The sequence below is a fragment of the Capra hircus genome, chromosome 29, assembly GCF_001704415.2.
Source record: "Capra hircus breed San Clemente chromosome 29, ASM170441v1, whole genome shotgun sequence".
Taxonomy (NCBI): domain Eukaryota; kingdom Metazoa; phylum Chordata; class Mammalia; order Artiodactyla; family Bovidae; genus Capra; species Capra hircus.
In genome coordinates, this window is record NC_030836.1 from 235,422 (window position 1) to 250,640 (window position 15,219).

Here is a 15,219-nt window from a genome sequence, read left to right on the forward strand (position 1 = left end):
AGATTCAAAAAATCACTACCAAGACCTATGTCAAGGAGCTCGCCACCTGTTTTCTTATAGGAGTTCTATACTTTCAGATCTTACTTTCAAGTCTTTAATCCAACTTGAGTTAATTTTTGCATATATGTAAGATAGTGGTCCAGTTTCACTGTTTTGCATGTGGCTGTTCAATTTTCCCAACACCATTTATTGAAGAGACTGTCCTTTTTCTCCTATATATACTTGCACGGGCTTATTTCATGGCTGTCTGTTCTGTTCCATTGATCTCTGTGTCTGTTTTTAATTCCAATATCGAATTACTATCAGTTGAGTTCCGTTCAGTCACTCAGTCATGTTCAACTCTTTGTGAACCCATGAAAGGCAGCATGCCAGGCCTCCCTGTCCATCACCAACTCCCGGAGTCCACCCAAACCCATGTCCATCGAGTCGGTGATGCCATCCAACCATCTCATCCTCTGTCATCCCCTTCTCCTCCTGCCCTCAATCTTTCCCAACATCAGGGTCTTTTCAGATGAGTCAGCTCTTCGCATCAGCTCTTTGCATCAGCTTTTTGCAGTCAGCTTCAGCATCAGTCCTTCCAGTGAATATTCAGAACTTATTTCCTTTAAGATGGACTGGTTGGATCTCCTTGCAGTCCAAGGGACTCTCGGGAGTCTTCTCCAACACCGCAATTTAAAAGCATCAATTCTTTGGCCCTCAGCTTTCTTTGTAGTCCAACTCTCACATCCATACATGACCACTGGCAAAACCATAGCCTTGAGTAGATGGAGCTTTGTTGGCAAAGTAATGTCTCTGTTTTTAATATGTTGTCTAGGTTTTTCATAACTTTCCTTCCAAGGAGTAAACATCTTTTACGTTCATGGCTGCAATCACCATCTGCAGTGATTTGGGAACCTAGAAAAATAAAGTCTGACATTGTTTCCTCTGTTTCCCCATCTATTTCCCATGAAGTGATGGGACCGGATGCCATGATCTTAGCTTTCTGATGTTGAGCTTTAAGCCAACTTTTCACTCTCTTCTTTCACTTTAATCAAGAGGCTATTCAGTTCTTCTTCACTTTCTGTCATAAGGGTGGTGTCATCTGCATATCTGAGGTTATTGATATTTCTCCTGGCAATCTTGATTCCAGCTTGTGCTTCCTCCAGCCCAGCATTTCTCATGATGTCCTCTGCATGTAAGTTAAATAAGCAGGGGGCCAATATACAGCCTTGACGTACTCCTTTTCCTATTTGGAACCAGTCTGTTGTTCCATGTCCAGTTCTAACTGTTACTTCCTGACCTGCATACAGATTTCTCAAGAGGCAGGTCAGGTGGTCTGGTATTCCCATCTCTTTAAGAATTTTCCACAATTTATTGTGATCCACACAGTCAAAGGCTTTGACATAGTCAATAGAGCAGAAATAAATGTTTGAATTAGTATAGTTTTGTAAGAAAATCAAGGAGCACAATCCCTCTAGCTTTGTTCTTTTTTAAGATTATTTTGGCTATTCAGGGTCTTTAGTGGTTCCATACAAATTTTAGATTGTTTTTTCTATTTTTGTAAAAATGATATACCGTTGAGATTGAAATAGGGATTGCACTGTGTCTACAGATTGCCTTGAATATTTTAACAATGAGTATTTTAACAATATTAATTCATATACTCCATGGATGCAAAATATCTTTCCACTTCTTTGTGTCATCTTAAATTTTTTTAATTAATATCATAGTTTTCAATATATGGGGTTTTCACCTCTTTGGTTAAATTTATTCCTAGATATTTTATTCCCTTTGATGAAATGGTAAATGAGGTTGCTTTCTTAACTTCTCTTTCAGATAATTCATTATTAATGTAAAGAAATGCAACAGATTTTTGTGTATTGATTTTATATCCCTCTAATTTACTGGAGTCGTTAGCTTTTCTATATGTAATATCATGTCATCTGCAAATAGAAACAGTCACTTCTTTGTTTCAGATTTGGATGATTTTTATTTCTTTTCCTTGCCTAACTGCTCTGGCTAGGACTTCCAACACCATGTTGAATAAAAGTGGCGACAGTGTGCATCCTTCTCTTGTGTTCCTGACCTTAGAGGACTAGCTTTCAGCTTTTGCCATTGAGTATAACCTTAGCTGTGGGCTTGTCATATATGGTCTTTATTATGTTAAGGTGTGTTCCATTTATACTGTTAAGGGTTTTTATCCTAAATGGATGTTGAATTTTGTCAGATGCTTTTTCTATGTCTATTATGGTAATCGTATATTTTTATGCTTAATTTTATTATTGTGGCATACAACTTTCATGGATTTGTGGAAGCTGAACCATCCTTTCATTCTTGGAATAAATCTCACTTAATCATGGTTATGAAACTTTTAATGTATTGCTGAATCTGGCTTGCTGATATTGTGTCGAGTATTTTTACATCTATTTTCATCAGGAATATTAGCCTGTATTTTTTTCTATTTTTGTGTGGCATCCTTGTCTGGTTTTGGTATCAACACAATGCTGGCTTCATAAAACATGTTTGGAAGAGTTTCTCCCTCTTCCGTTTTTTGGAAGATTCTGAGAAGAATTGGTATTAATTCTTCTTTGAATGTTTGATGGAATTAACCAAAGAAGCCATCTGTACCTGGACTTTTGTTAGTTGAAAGGTTTTTGATTACTGATTACTACTTGCTATTAATCAGTCTGTTCAGAGTCTATTCCATCATGATTCAGTCTTGGTGGGCTGTATGTTTCTAGGAACTTATGCATTTCTTATTGGAGAAGGCAATGGCACCCCACTCCATACTCTTGCCTGGAAAATCCCATGGATTGAGGAGCCTGGTAGGCTGCAGTCCAGGGGGTCACGAAGAGTCTGACACAACTGAGTGACTTCACTTTCACTTTTCACTTTCATTTATTGGAGAAGGAAATGGCAACCCACTCCACTGTTCTTGCCTGGAGAATCCCAGGGACGGGGGAGCCTGGTGGGCTGCTGTCTCTGGGGTCGCACAGAGTCGGACGCGACTGAAGCGACTTAGCAGCAGCATGCATTTCTTATAGGTTATCCAACACGTTGGCATATATTTGTTCATGGTAATCTCTTATCATCCTTTGTGTTTCTCATCTTTCATTTCTGATTTTGCTTATTTGAGTTCTTTCTCTTTTTTTCTTAGTGAGTCTAATTAATTATTTTAGTGTCTATTTCATTTTTGTTTTGTCCTTTCTGCCCTAATCTTCTTTATTTCCTTTCTTCCAGTAATTTTGGGCTCAATTTGTTCTTTATCTAGTTCTTGAGGTGTAAAGTTAACTTGCTTACTTGAAACTTTTCTTGTTTTCTGAGGTAGGCATTTATCAATATGAACTTCCCCCTTAGAATTCTTTTTGCTGTATCCCATAAAATTTTATATATTACAGTTCCATTTTCATTTGTTTCAAGCTTTTTAGAAATTTCTTTTTAGAGTTCTTATTCAACCTGTTGACTGTTTAGTAACATGCTGTTTAATTCCACATGTTTGTAAATTTTCCAGTTTTATTCATATAATTAATTTCATACCATTGTGATCAGAAAAGATGCTTTATATGATTTCAGTCATCTTAAATGTATTAAGACTTATTTGGGGCCTAACATATGCTCTGTCTTGAAAAATGTTCCATGTGCTCTTGAGAAGGACGAGTATCCTATTGTTCTTGGATGGAATGTTCTATAAATATCTGTTAAGTCCATCTGATCTAACATGTTGTTTAACACCAGTATTTCCTAATTGATTTTCTTTCTGGACACCTACACTCATATAAGTAGGGTATTAAAGTACTTTATTATTATGTATTGCTGTCTGTTTTTCCCTTTATGTCTGTTAATACTTGCTTTATACATATATAAGTTCTCCTATGTTGGGTGCATGAATATTTCAAATCTTATCTATTCTTGTTGAATTTACCCCTTTATAATTATGTACACCATTTTTGGTATCTTACTATAGCCCTTGTTTTAAAGTCAATTTAAAGTCTGATGTAAGTGTAGCTACTCCACCTTTCTTTTGGTTTCTATTTGCATGGAATAATTTTTTCCATCCATTCAGTGTCCGTCTATATGTGTCCTTACAATTAAAGTGTGTCTCTTGTAGGTAATGTAATACATAGGTCTTGGCTTGGTTGTTGTTGCTGTTTAATCTATTTAGTCGCTCTGTGTCTTTTGATTTGAGAATGTAGTCTATTTACATTTAATTGTTGATAAGTATGTGCTTATTACCATTTTGTTCATTGCTCTCTGTTCTTGTGACTCCTCTCTGTTCCTTTCTTCTTCTTTGCTTTAAGTTCTGACTGGTATTATGTTGCATCACTTTCTTATTATTCTCATCACTAAGTTATAAATCTTGGAAAGCTTGGTTTGCTATTTCTATGTATTTTGTATCCCTTGTAGTGCCAGATACACAAAAGACAGTTGGTATGTACTTGATAACATGGGAGACACTCACCATGCATTTTGTTACTTCTCTGGAAAACAGCATCTTCTTTGTCAACTGAATCAGGATCAGTGCAGAATTGTCTGATATTTTCATCGAGGTACCAGCTTTGATTCTCATCCACAAGAGTGAACATTATAACAAACTCCCGGTCTACATCAGTCCTTGTTCCTGAATAGCTGTGCAGGATACCTATCAGGAACATTAAAGGAGTAGGAAAAGTTCGAAGTGGACTAAACCAAGATGAGCTTTTCTTCCTGTCAATAGTATCAGATAAATGTGAAGATTTTCAAAGACCTATATCTACAAGAGTAACCCACAACATAAAAGCAGTGAAGGGCTTTGATGGAAATGACAGAACCATAGAAAAGTCATGAAACAGAAATTCTCACAACCACAGACTTGGAAACCTGGCTACCCTTAAAAGAAATATACTTTATTGATAAAACATAGATACATTAAATCAATTAATAGGGTACCAAGCAGCAAGGTGATTATGTGGGTGAAATAATAAAGCAAAGTATCCCTGGTTATTTGAGTACATTTTACAGTTTCCTATGTGTGGTGTCAGTGTGTAGTTTTTGCATATAAGTTTCAGAATGCTATGATGGTTTTAGGCAGAAGTCTGAGTTATTCTCCCTGCTATGGATCTTCTATGTTAGGAGAATTTCTTTAATCTTACAGAAAGTTTGGAAGAAGAGACACACTGTGTGTGATACAAGGTGGGTGGGCAAGACAAGACCTGAAGACTATATTACACTTTTCAGTACACTTGGGAAGAGGTTTCTAGGCACAGAGGGGGAGAAGACATCTTACCTTCTTTGCACACCAGCAGTGGGCCAATTAGCCCAGAACAGATGTCCTTAGGGGCATCAATATGTGAATGGTACACCCAAGTCAGGCAGTTTGCATCTGCTGGGGCAGGAGCATATTCTTCTCTCACTGGCCAGACGTAGGTATAGTTTTTGCCAGGAGGAACCATGTCATCATCCTTGTTCCTTCCAGATGTTCCATCTGGATACAGGGCTCCTTTCAAGAAAAATGAAACAGTTAAAACACAGAGATCACACATTATAGTGGAAAAGGCCAGAGCTTTGAAATCAAACATATATCAGCTAAAATTTATTTGCTACGGGACTTGAAACTTGTTACTTAAACTCTCGCTGCCTTGGTTTTCTACCAATAAAGCTGGAATCTACCCCACAGAGATGTAAGAACTATGTGAGGCATTGTATATTGTGTCCTGCACAGAGTCAGATACTTAGTAAATTTTTAAGAAAAGATTAAGAAAAGGTATACAAGAATACACAGAAGAATTATACCAAAAAGATCTTAATGACTTAGATGACCACAATGGTGTAGTCACCTAGAGCCAGACATCTTGGTCTATGAAGTCAAGTGGGCCTCAGGAAACATTACTGCAAACGGAGCTAGTGGAGGTTATGGAATTCTAACTGAGCTATTTAAAATCCTAAAAGATGATGCTGTTAATTAAAGTGCTGCACTCAATACGCCAGCAAATTTGAAAACTCAGCAATGGCTACAAGACTGGAAAAGACTGGTTTTCATTCTAATCCCAAAGAAGAGCAATACCAAAGAATATTCACAGTAACAGACAACTGTGCTCATTTCACATGTTAATAAGATTATGCTCAAAATCCTTCAAGCTAGGCTTCAGCAGTATGTGAACTGAGAGCTTGTAGATGTACAAGCTGGGCTTAGAAAAGGCAAAGGCTTTCATGTAGTCAATGAAGCAGAAGTAGATGTTTTTCTGGAATTCCCTTGCTTTCTCTATGATTTAATTTACTTTGGCAAGGGAATTCCAGAAAAAAATCTACTTCTGCTGCATTGACTTGACTGTGGGGATCACAACAAACTGCAGAAAATTCTTAAAGAGATGTGAATATCAAACTACTTTGCCTGCCTCCTGAGAAACCTGTGTGCGGGCCAAGAAGCAACAGTTAGAACGTTACACGGAACAATGGACTGATTCAAAATGGGGAAAGGAGTATATCAAGGCTGTATATTGTCACTTTGTGTATTTATGCAGATAATATCATGTGAAAGGCTGGGCTGGATGAAGCACAAGCTGGAATCAAGATTGCCAGGAGAAATATCAACAACCTCAGATATGCAGATGACACCACCCTAATGGCAGAAAGCAAAGAGGAACTAAAGAACCTCTAATGAAGGTGAAAGACAAAAGTGAGAAACTTGGCTTAAAACTCAATATTCAAAAAACTAACATCGTGGCATTTGTGCTCATCACTTTAAGGCAAACAGATGGAGAAAAGATAGAAATAGTGGCAAATTTTCTTTTCTTGGGCTCCAAAATCACTGCAGACAGTGACTGCAGCCGTGAAATTAAAAGACACCAGTTCCTTGGAAGGAAAGCTATGACAAACCTGGACAGCGTATTAAAAAACAGACTCATCATTTTTCCTACAAAGGTCCATCTAGTCAAAGCAATGTTTTTTTTTTTTCATTATGTACAGAAGTGAGAGTTGGACCATAAAGAAGGCTGAGCATTGAGGAATTGATGCTTTCAAACTGTGGTGCTGGAGAAGATTCTTGAGAGTCCCTTGGACTGCAAAGAGATCAAACCAGTCCATTCTAATGGAAACCAACCCTGAATATTCAGTGGAAAGACTGATGTTAAAGCTGAAGCTCTAATACTTTGTCCACCTGATGTGAAGAGCTGACTCATTGGAAAAGATCCTGATGCTGGGAAAGACTGAAGGCAAGAGGAGAAGGGGGCGATGGAGGACAAGATGGTGGATGGCATCACCGACTCAATGGACATGAATTTGAGAAAGCTACAGGAGATAGTGAAGGACTGGGAATACTGGCATGCTGCAGTTCATGGGGTCACGAGAGTCAGACACTACTTAGTGACTGAACAACAGCAACAACAGCAAGTTAAATAGAAGCCGATTCCAGGTGTATTCAAGTCCTGAACGTAAAAGGTAAAACTGTAAAGCTTTAAGAAGGTAAAATGGGAGAATATCTTCATGATTTTAGAGTAGGAAGCTTTTTAAAATAATTATAAAATGTAATAATTGTTAAAGAAAGCACTGACAAATTTTTACCACAATTACCCTTATGAGCTATTGCACAATGAAGGAAACTTAAGCAAAGTGAAAAGACAGCCTTCAGAATGGGAGGAAATAATAGCAAATGAAGCAACGGACAAAGAATTAATCTCAAAAATATACAAGCAACTCCTGCAGCTCAATTCCAGAAAAATAAATGACCCAATCAAAAAATGGGCCAAAGAACTAAACAGACGTTTCTCCAAAGAAGACATACAGATGGCTAACAAACACATAAAAAGATGCTCAACATCACTCATTATCAGAGAAATGCAAATCAAAACCACAATGAGGTACCATCTCATACCGGTCAGAATGGCTGCTATCTAAAAGTCTACAAGAAATAAATGCTGGAAAGGGGGTGAAGAAAAGGGAATCCTCTTACACTGTTGGTGGGAATGCAAACTAGTACAGCCACTATACAGAACAGTGTGGAGATTCCTTAAAAAACTGGAAATTGCTTGGGGCTGGTGCACTGGGATGACCTGGAGGGATGGTATGGGAAGGAAGGTGGGAAGGGGGTTCAGGATGGGGAACACTTGTACGCCCCTGGTGGATTCATGTTGATGTGTGGCAGAACCAATGCAATATTGTAAAGTAATTAGCCTCCAATTAAAATAAATAAATTTAAATTAAAAAAAAACCTGGAAATAGAACTGCCATATGACCTAGCAATCCCTGCGGGGCATACACAGTGAGGAAACCAGAATTGAAAGAGACACATGTACCCCAATATTCATCACAGCACTGTTTACAATAGCCAGGACATGGACACAACCTAGATGTCCATTAGCAGATGAATGGATAAGAAAGCTGTGGTACATATACACAGTGGAATATTACTCAGCTATTAAAAAGAACGCATTTGATTCAGTTCTAATGAGGTGGATGAAACTGAAGCTTATTATACAAAGTGAAGTAAGCCAGAAAGAAAAACACCAATACAGTATATTAATGCATATATATGGAATTTAGAAATATGGTAATGATGACCCTATATTTGAGACAGCAAAAGAGACACAGATATAAAGAACAGACTTTTGGACTCTGTGGGAGAAGATGAGGGTGGGATGATTTGAGAGAATAGTGTTGAAACATGTATATTATCATATGTGAAACAGATTACCAGTCCAAGTTTGATGCATGAAAGCAGGGCACTCAAAGCCAGTGCACTAGGACAACTCCGAGGGATGGGGTAGGGAGGGCGGTGGGAGGGGGGTTCAGGATGGGAGACACATGTACACCCGTGGCTGATTCATGTATCAGCCATGGCAAAAACCATTACAATATTGTAAAGTAATTAGCTTCCAATTATAATAAATAAATTAAATTTTAAAAGAAAACAAACAAAAAAGAAAGAAGTTCTGTTCATTAAAAGACACCTTAAAAGAATGAAAAAGCAAGTCACATATTCATGACATACATAACTGATGAAAGGATTCGTATTCAAAATAAAGTACTCCTTCAACTAAGTGACAAAAAAAAAAAAAAAGAAAATCCCATAGGAAAATAGTAAAGGTATTGGTATGGGATCAGTATTTAGAAAAAAAAAAATACTTAATTTAATAAATTTAATAAATTTCAATACAGGGAAACCCTAGATTACAATGACAATGATATAGCACTACAGACCTAACAAATAGGCAAAAATTTCTAAAGTTGATAATATTCAGTGTTATTGGGAATGTACAGCAACTGGAATTTTCATACACTGCTGTTAGGAATATCATTGGTACAACCACTTTGGAAAACCAAAGTTACCTACTAAATTTGAATGTAGGTATGTATATTTTCACTCTTAGATATGTTTCTTAGAGAAACATATGCAACTGGAGCAGAAAACATGTACAAGAATGTTCACAGCAGTATTTCTCAGGAGTCAAAACACAGCAGACCACTCAAATACCTATCAAGAATGTAACAGAAAAGTAAATGATAGTATATTCATATACAGCTAGGTTCAGAAAATGTTTCCTGTGAAGAGTCTGAGTATAAATATTTTAGGCTTTGCAGGTTTCTGTCTGTTTCTGTTTTTCACCCAACTTCATATATATATAAAGCATTCTTAACTCATGGGCTATATAAAAACATGTCCAGTGGACCATAGTTTGCCAATCCCTGATGCAGAGGAAAACTGTGCGTGCATTCCAGATCGCTTCAGTTCTACTCTTTGAGACCCTATGGCCTGTGGCCCGCCAGGCTCTCCTGTCCATGAGATTCTCCAGGCAAGGATACTGGAGTGCGCTGCTATGCCCTCCTCCCTGGATCTTCCAAGCAAGGGATTGAACCCGAGTCTCTAATGTCTCCTGCAATGGCAGGCAAGTTCTTCACCACTAGCGCCACGTGGGAAGCAGAAGATGAAAACCACACAGTGCGGAAAATGGTCTACAGACGGGAATGGCTATCCACTCCAGTTCTTCCCTGGAGAATTCCATGGACAGAGGAGCTTGATAGGCTGCAGCCAAAAAGTTGGACATGTGTGAGCAACTAACACACACACGTAAATTTTGGAGCAGAAATCAGTGAAGGAGGAAATAGAAAACTGTAAAATAGATGAATCCAGAAGTTAGTTAGTTCCTTGAAAAAGATCAACAAAATTGAGAAAACTTTATATAGACTGCCAAGAAAGAGAGGGTCCGAGTTACCAAAACCAGGAATGAAAAATGGGGTGTCACTCTTACTTACAGAAATTAAAAAGACTATGAAGGGACTGTTACAAACAATTTTATGCCAAAGTATTAGACAACTTAGATAAAATTGACAAATTTCTGGAGAGAAACAAATTACTAAAACTGACTTAAGAATAAATAAAATTGGAATAGACTTAATACACAAAGAAAGTTTCACAATTAAGACTCTCCCCTCAAAGAAAACCCAGGCTCAGATGGTTTCACTTATAAATTCTATGAAATACTGAGAAGAAATGATGCCAGTCCATTACAGAATCTTTCAGGGAATAGAGAAAAGAATAGTCCCAAATTCACCCTGTGAAGCAAACAGTACCTTGATACCAAAACCAGATTAAAAATAAAGAAAAGAAAACTATAGACCAGTACTCCTCATAAATGTACACCAAAAAATTCTAACAAAATACTAGCAAACAGACCCCAGCAACATATAAAGAGAATTACACACCATGTCCAAATGGAATTTATCCTATGACTGTAAAGTTGGTTTAACATTCAAAAATAAACTAAAGTAATACAACATATTAATAAAATAAAGGACAAAAACTACACCTTCATCTCAATGGAGGCAGAAAACAAACAAAATCTAGTACTTATCAAGTTAAAAACTTTTAACAGTCTAGGAGTAGATGGGAATTTCCTTAACCTGATAAAGTATATCTAAGAAAAATCCATGGCTAGCCTCTTGCTTAATGGGAGGGAGACAACATGCTTTCTTCTTCATGAGAACAAGGCAAGAATGTCTGCTCTCACCACTATTATTAAATATTGTCCTGAAGGTTCTAGCCAGTGCAATAAGGCAAAAGAAAAAATTAAAGGTTTACCAATTGGTAAGGAAGAAATAAAACTGTTTATTCATAGTGGCATGATTCAGTATTTAGAAAATTCCAAGGAACCCTTTAAGCATCTATTAAAAAACAAGTTTAACAAGATAATAGGATTCAAGAGAAACATATAAAAACCAATTGTATTTATTCACACTAGCAACAAACAAAAATGAAATTAAGAAAACTATTCTATATATGATAATATCATGAAGAATAAAATACTTCTGAATAAATTGAACAAAAGAATGCAAATCATGTGCACTAAAATCTAAGACATTGTTTAGAGACATTTATGATCTAAATTTTATGCTCAGATTGGAAGAGTCAATATTCTCAAGATGGTAATTCATCTTTCAATGCAGACAACAGTTTTTCCCCAATTGATCAATAAACTCAACGCAATCCTCATCAAAATCAATTAACTTTTTTGGTAAAAATTAACAAGCTGATCTGATATTTATTGATATGAAAATGCAAAGAACCTAGAAAAGCTTAAAAGTCTTTTTTTAAAAAGCAAAGTTGGAGATCTTCTACTTAACAATTTCAAAACTTACTATAAATTTATAGTAATCAAGATAACACAGCGTTGGTGAAAGGATAAGCAGATAGAATCAGTAGAATGGTATTGAGAACCCTGAAATAAACCTTTATAGTTATAGTCATTGATTTTCTACTATAGCCTATGATTCATCTTTTTCCCAATACCTAGAGTCAGTCTCTGATATCTGGAGGCCACCTAGTGGAAGGTTCTTGAAGGTAAAGAAATTTTTGTGCTCACTTTCAACTGTTCAGAACTAACCAAATCTGTGACCAAGAGCTTTGCTGCATTTCAGGTGGAGGAAAATGGCCAAGAAAAAAGGGCACTCTGCATCTCATGTCCACCATCAGTGGTGCCTCCTCTGGCTACTTAGACAGACCTGGTAGTGGCAACTGCCAAGCTAGTCTGGCTGCCTTAGGACATTCACCACAATCCAGAAGCTTCCCTTTATGATAAAGTGAACTGCATCCGAGGTAATGTAACTGTTCCTGGCATATTCCTCAGAGTCAGGGTGTAGCAGGTTTAGTACCATTTAACCCGTTCCATCTGATCACAAGTAAGAATGCAATGAGGGATGAGAAAAATACTTCTGAAGATTGAGAAATGTTTCCCATTTCAAAAGTCCAAGCGTGCCGCTTATATTTTTTTTTTAACCTTAGGGAGAACTCAGGGAACTGCGCTATCGAGACTCTCGAAGTGCAGACAAGAACACAGGGCAGCTTCAGAAAGGAAGCGCCACAGACAGTAGCTTTAAGCAGGGGAGTTGAGGCCCGCGGGCACTGTGACTCTCTCCACAGCCGAGGCTGTTCCTGGTGACAGAACATGGGAATCCACCCGGCACGCTGGTCTTTATCCAGTGTAAGACCCGGTCACGACTGACTGACAAGGAAGGTTAGTGTGCCTCGGGGCTGTGCCAGAGCATGTGCCAAGGGACCTCAGCACCTACCTCTGTAGCAACAGAGGAAGAAAGGAGGAAGGGAGGAAATAAGGGAAAGAAAAAGGAAGAGGAAGAGAAGGTAGGGACAGAGGCAGGTGGGGTGAGGAGGAGGCAGGGAGAAGTTAAAAGAACATGTGTTACCACAGTGCTATTAGATTCCTGCTCACCATAGCTGACAATTGCCTTACTTAAGGAGCGACAAGACACCTATAAGATTGATATTTACCTTCTATTTTTTTTATTTTTTAAATTTTAAAATCTTTCATTCTTACATGCGTTCAAATAAAAATAATAATAAAAAAACAAACTTATAAAGGGAAAAAAAATAAAACATTGGTTTAATATAAAAACAAAGATTGATATTTACCTTCTGAGTCTTTGTTGTAGAAAACGCCATGTGGATGCAAGGAGTAAGGGCGCGACGCGAAGTTCTTTAAATGGATGACAATCACATCACCCACTTCAGCCTTCAAGATGGGACCCAAGAATCCAAGCCAGGGAGGCTTGGGGATCTCTTTGGAATAGGTCTCATCTGTGTAGTGTCTGTAAACAGCCTTTTTGTAAAGACTTCCTATCCTGTTGGGCCCTCTTTCCAGATACAAGGTTGCAAGCCTGAAAGTAAGAAGGAAAATATTTTATAATTAAAGCTAAAAGAGAAATCCTAATAGCTTACTTTAATAGACCATCAAGTGTTTACAAGTATGATTTCCCTTTTGGTGTTCACCATAACACTTCAACCTCTGTGGAGTTGGTAAGATTATTCTCAATTTATTAGAGAGGAAATGGAGGCCAAGAGTTTAAGTGACAAGCTGAAAGGCACAAATAGTATTCACAACAAAACTAAAATGGAACCCAGATATTTGCTGTCCATTTGCCCCTTTTCATTCAATACAATCCCATTCACTTTTTCATTTAACACTTCCTATGCACTTACTGCATTCTAAGTAAAAGTTTACGATTCAATATTGAAAAAATTAAGTAACTGCACAGAGCAGTTTATGATTAAGTGCCAACCGACTGGTTGATGCAGTGGATATAGGCTCCATTTTTCTAGGGATATATTTATTCACAGAAGGAAAAGATTGCTGTGGATCAAAGAGGTCAGAAACACCTCATGAAAAATGCAGAGATTAAGAAGTAAGATTGGGTAACAAAATGGAAAAGTTGAGGATACTAAGCAGGGGTGGAGCTTGAGCAACAAGGAAGAAGAAGTATGGGTGATATGGGGGAGAGTGGTTTATAAGCTGGGGCTCAGGGGTGAATCAGAGAAGGCAACGGCAACCCACTCCAGTACTCTTGCCTGGAAAATCCCATGAACAGAGGAGCCTGGTAGGCTGCAGTCCAAGGGGTCAGGAAGAGTCAGACATGACTGAGCAACTTCACTTTCACTTTTCACTTTCATCCATTGGAGGAGGAAATGGCAACCCACTCCAGTCTTCTTGCCTGGAGAATCATGCAAGGGGAGAGCCTGGTGGGCTGCTGTCTATGGGGTCGCACAGAGTTGGACACGACTGAAGCAACTTAGCAACAGCAGCAGCAGGGGTGGATGGTAAGGAGTGAGAAGTATGGCTTTATGAAAAATCTGGGGGAAGACTGGTAATGAACTTTACCTTATGGTTATCATAGGTTGAAGAATTTAGAATTTATCCTGGAAGCTCTGAAGACTCACTGAGGTTTTTCATAAAATGGATGACATGATAATCAGTATTTAAGGATGGTGCAATAAGTATCATTGCAGTGGTGTGCAAGTTTTAAAGGAGTCAGGCAAAGAGAATAGCAAAGATGGGGGGCAGGGAGGCTGTTTGGAGACCAGGAGGGTATGGTGCAATAGAAAAGAGATGGATGTGAAAAAAATAAGATTCTAGGATGTGAAGTGACCAGATGCCCTCCTGGAACCCCAGGGTAAAAGGGAGAATCAGTCCCAGAGTCTGGGAGCCTGAGGAAATAACAGTGCTAGTGACCCTGCTTTGGAGGTGGCCATACCATCTTCTCCTGGGGGTGGAACCCCCTTCCTCACTCTCAATCTATGTGCTTAGTGTGGGACTCCAATCCCAGACGTACTAACTTCTGCTTGAACAAAAGCTCCTGGGTACAGCCATCCCAGTGTCTAATCAGGTGATGAGAGGCAAGTCCCACTGTCGCACACAACTCCTGCCTGTGTGCATGCATTCCCTCTCAGTCACTCAACAAACTGTATCTTAAGCCCTGAGGGTACAGAGAAAAAGGGCAAAGACTTGAAGCAGCTCTCATTCTAGAAGGAAGAGTTATTGAAACCAAGCAGGACCCTGTGGGGCCTTCCCAGTGACAGATCCCTGGTGTCCCCTGCCTCTTGTTTGTAGAAAAGTTTTAGTCTCCCCAAGATCCAAAGAGCAAGTTATCCCCAAGATCCAAAGAGCAACTTTAACCAGAGAAGTGAGAAAATGCAGAAACAAAGACAAGACAAAATAATGGTTTAGCTGTAAAACAAAGTCAAAGACATTTAGTTCCTCCTCAAGAGCTACAGAGAATATTCTGCATCATATCCTTCAGTTGTTTTGCAGATACTAAAACCTGCACCAAGAGGAAAAATTAACTACGTGCTGACCACCAGCATGTCAACCCCAGACAAGCAGGAAACAGAAGGTTGATGGTGTTGACTCCCAAACACCACCTTTACCTCACCACCAATCAGTCAGAAGGATGTACATGAACTGATCACATACCCCTTGATCT

The 15,219-nt window shown here is 38.4% G+C and overlaps 1 protein-coding gene across 3 annotated transcripts in view; it reads right to left on the reverse strand.

Moving 5' to 3' along the window:
* HEPHL1 (hephaestin like 1) overlaps nt 1-15,219 on the reverse strand; it is a 91,302-nt gene that overhangs the window by 54,687 nt on the left and 21,396 nt on the right. For all 3 annotated transcript variants that reach the window (XM_018043543.1, XM_018043542.1, XM_018043544.1), the window contains exons 2-4: nt 12,875-13,119; nt 5,243-5,455; nt 4,439-4,618 (exon numbers count right to left, since the gene is read on the reverse strand). In XM_018043543.1, coding sequence (XP_017899032.1) covers nt 4,439-4,618; nt 5,243-5,455; nt 12,875-13,119 — 638 coding nt within the window. The remainder of the gene's footprint in view (nt 1-4,438; nt 4,619-5,242; nt 5,456-12,874; nt 13,120-15,219) is intronic.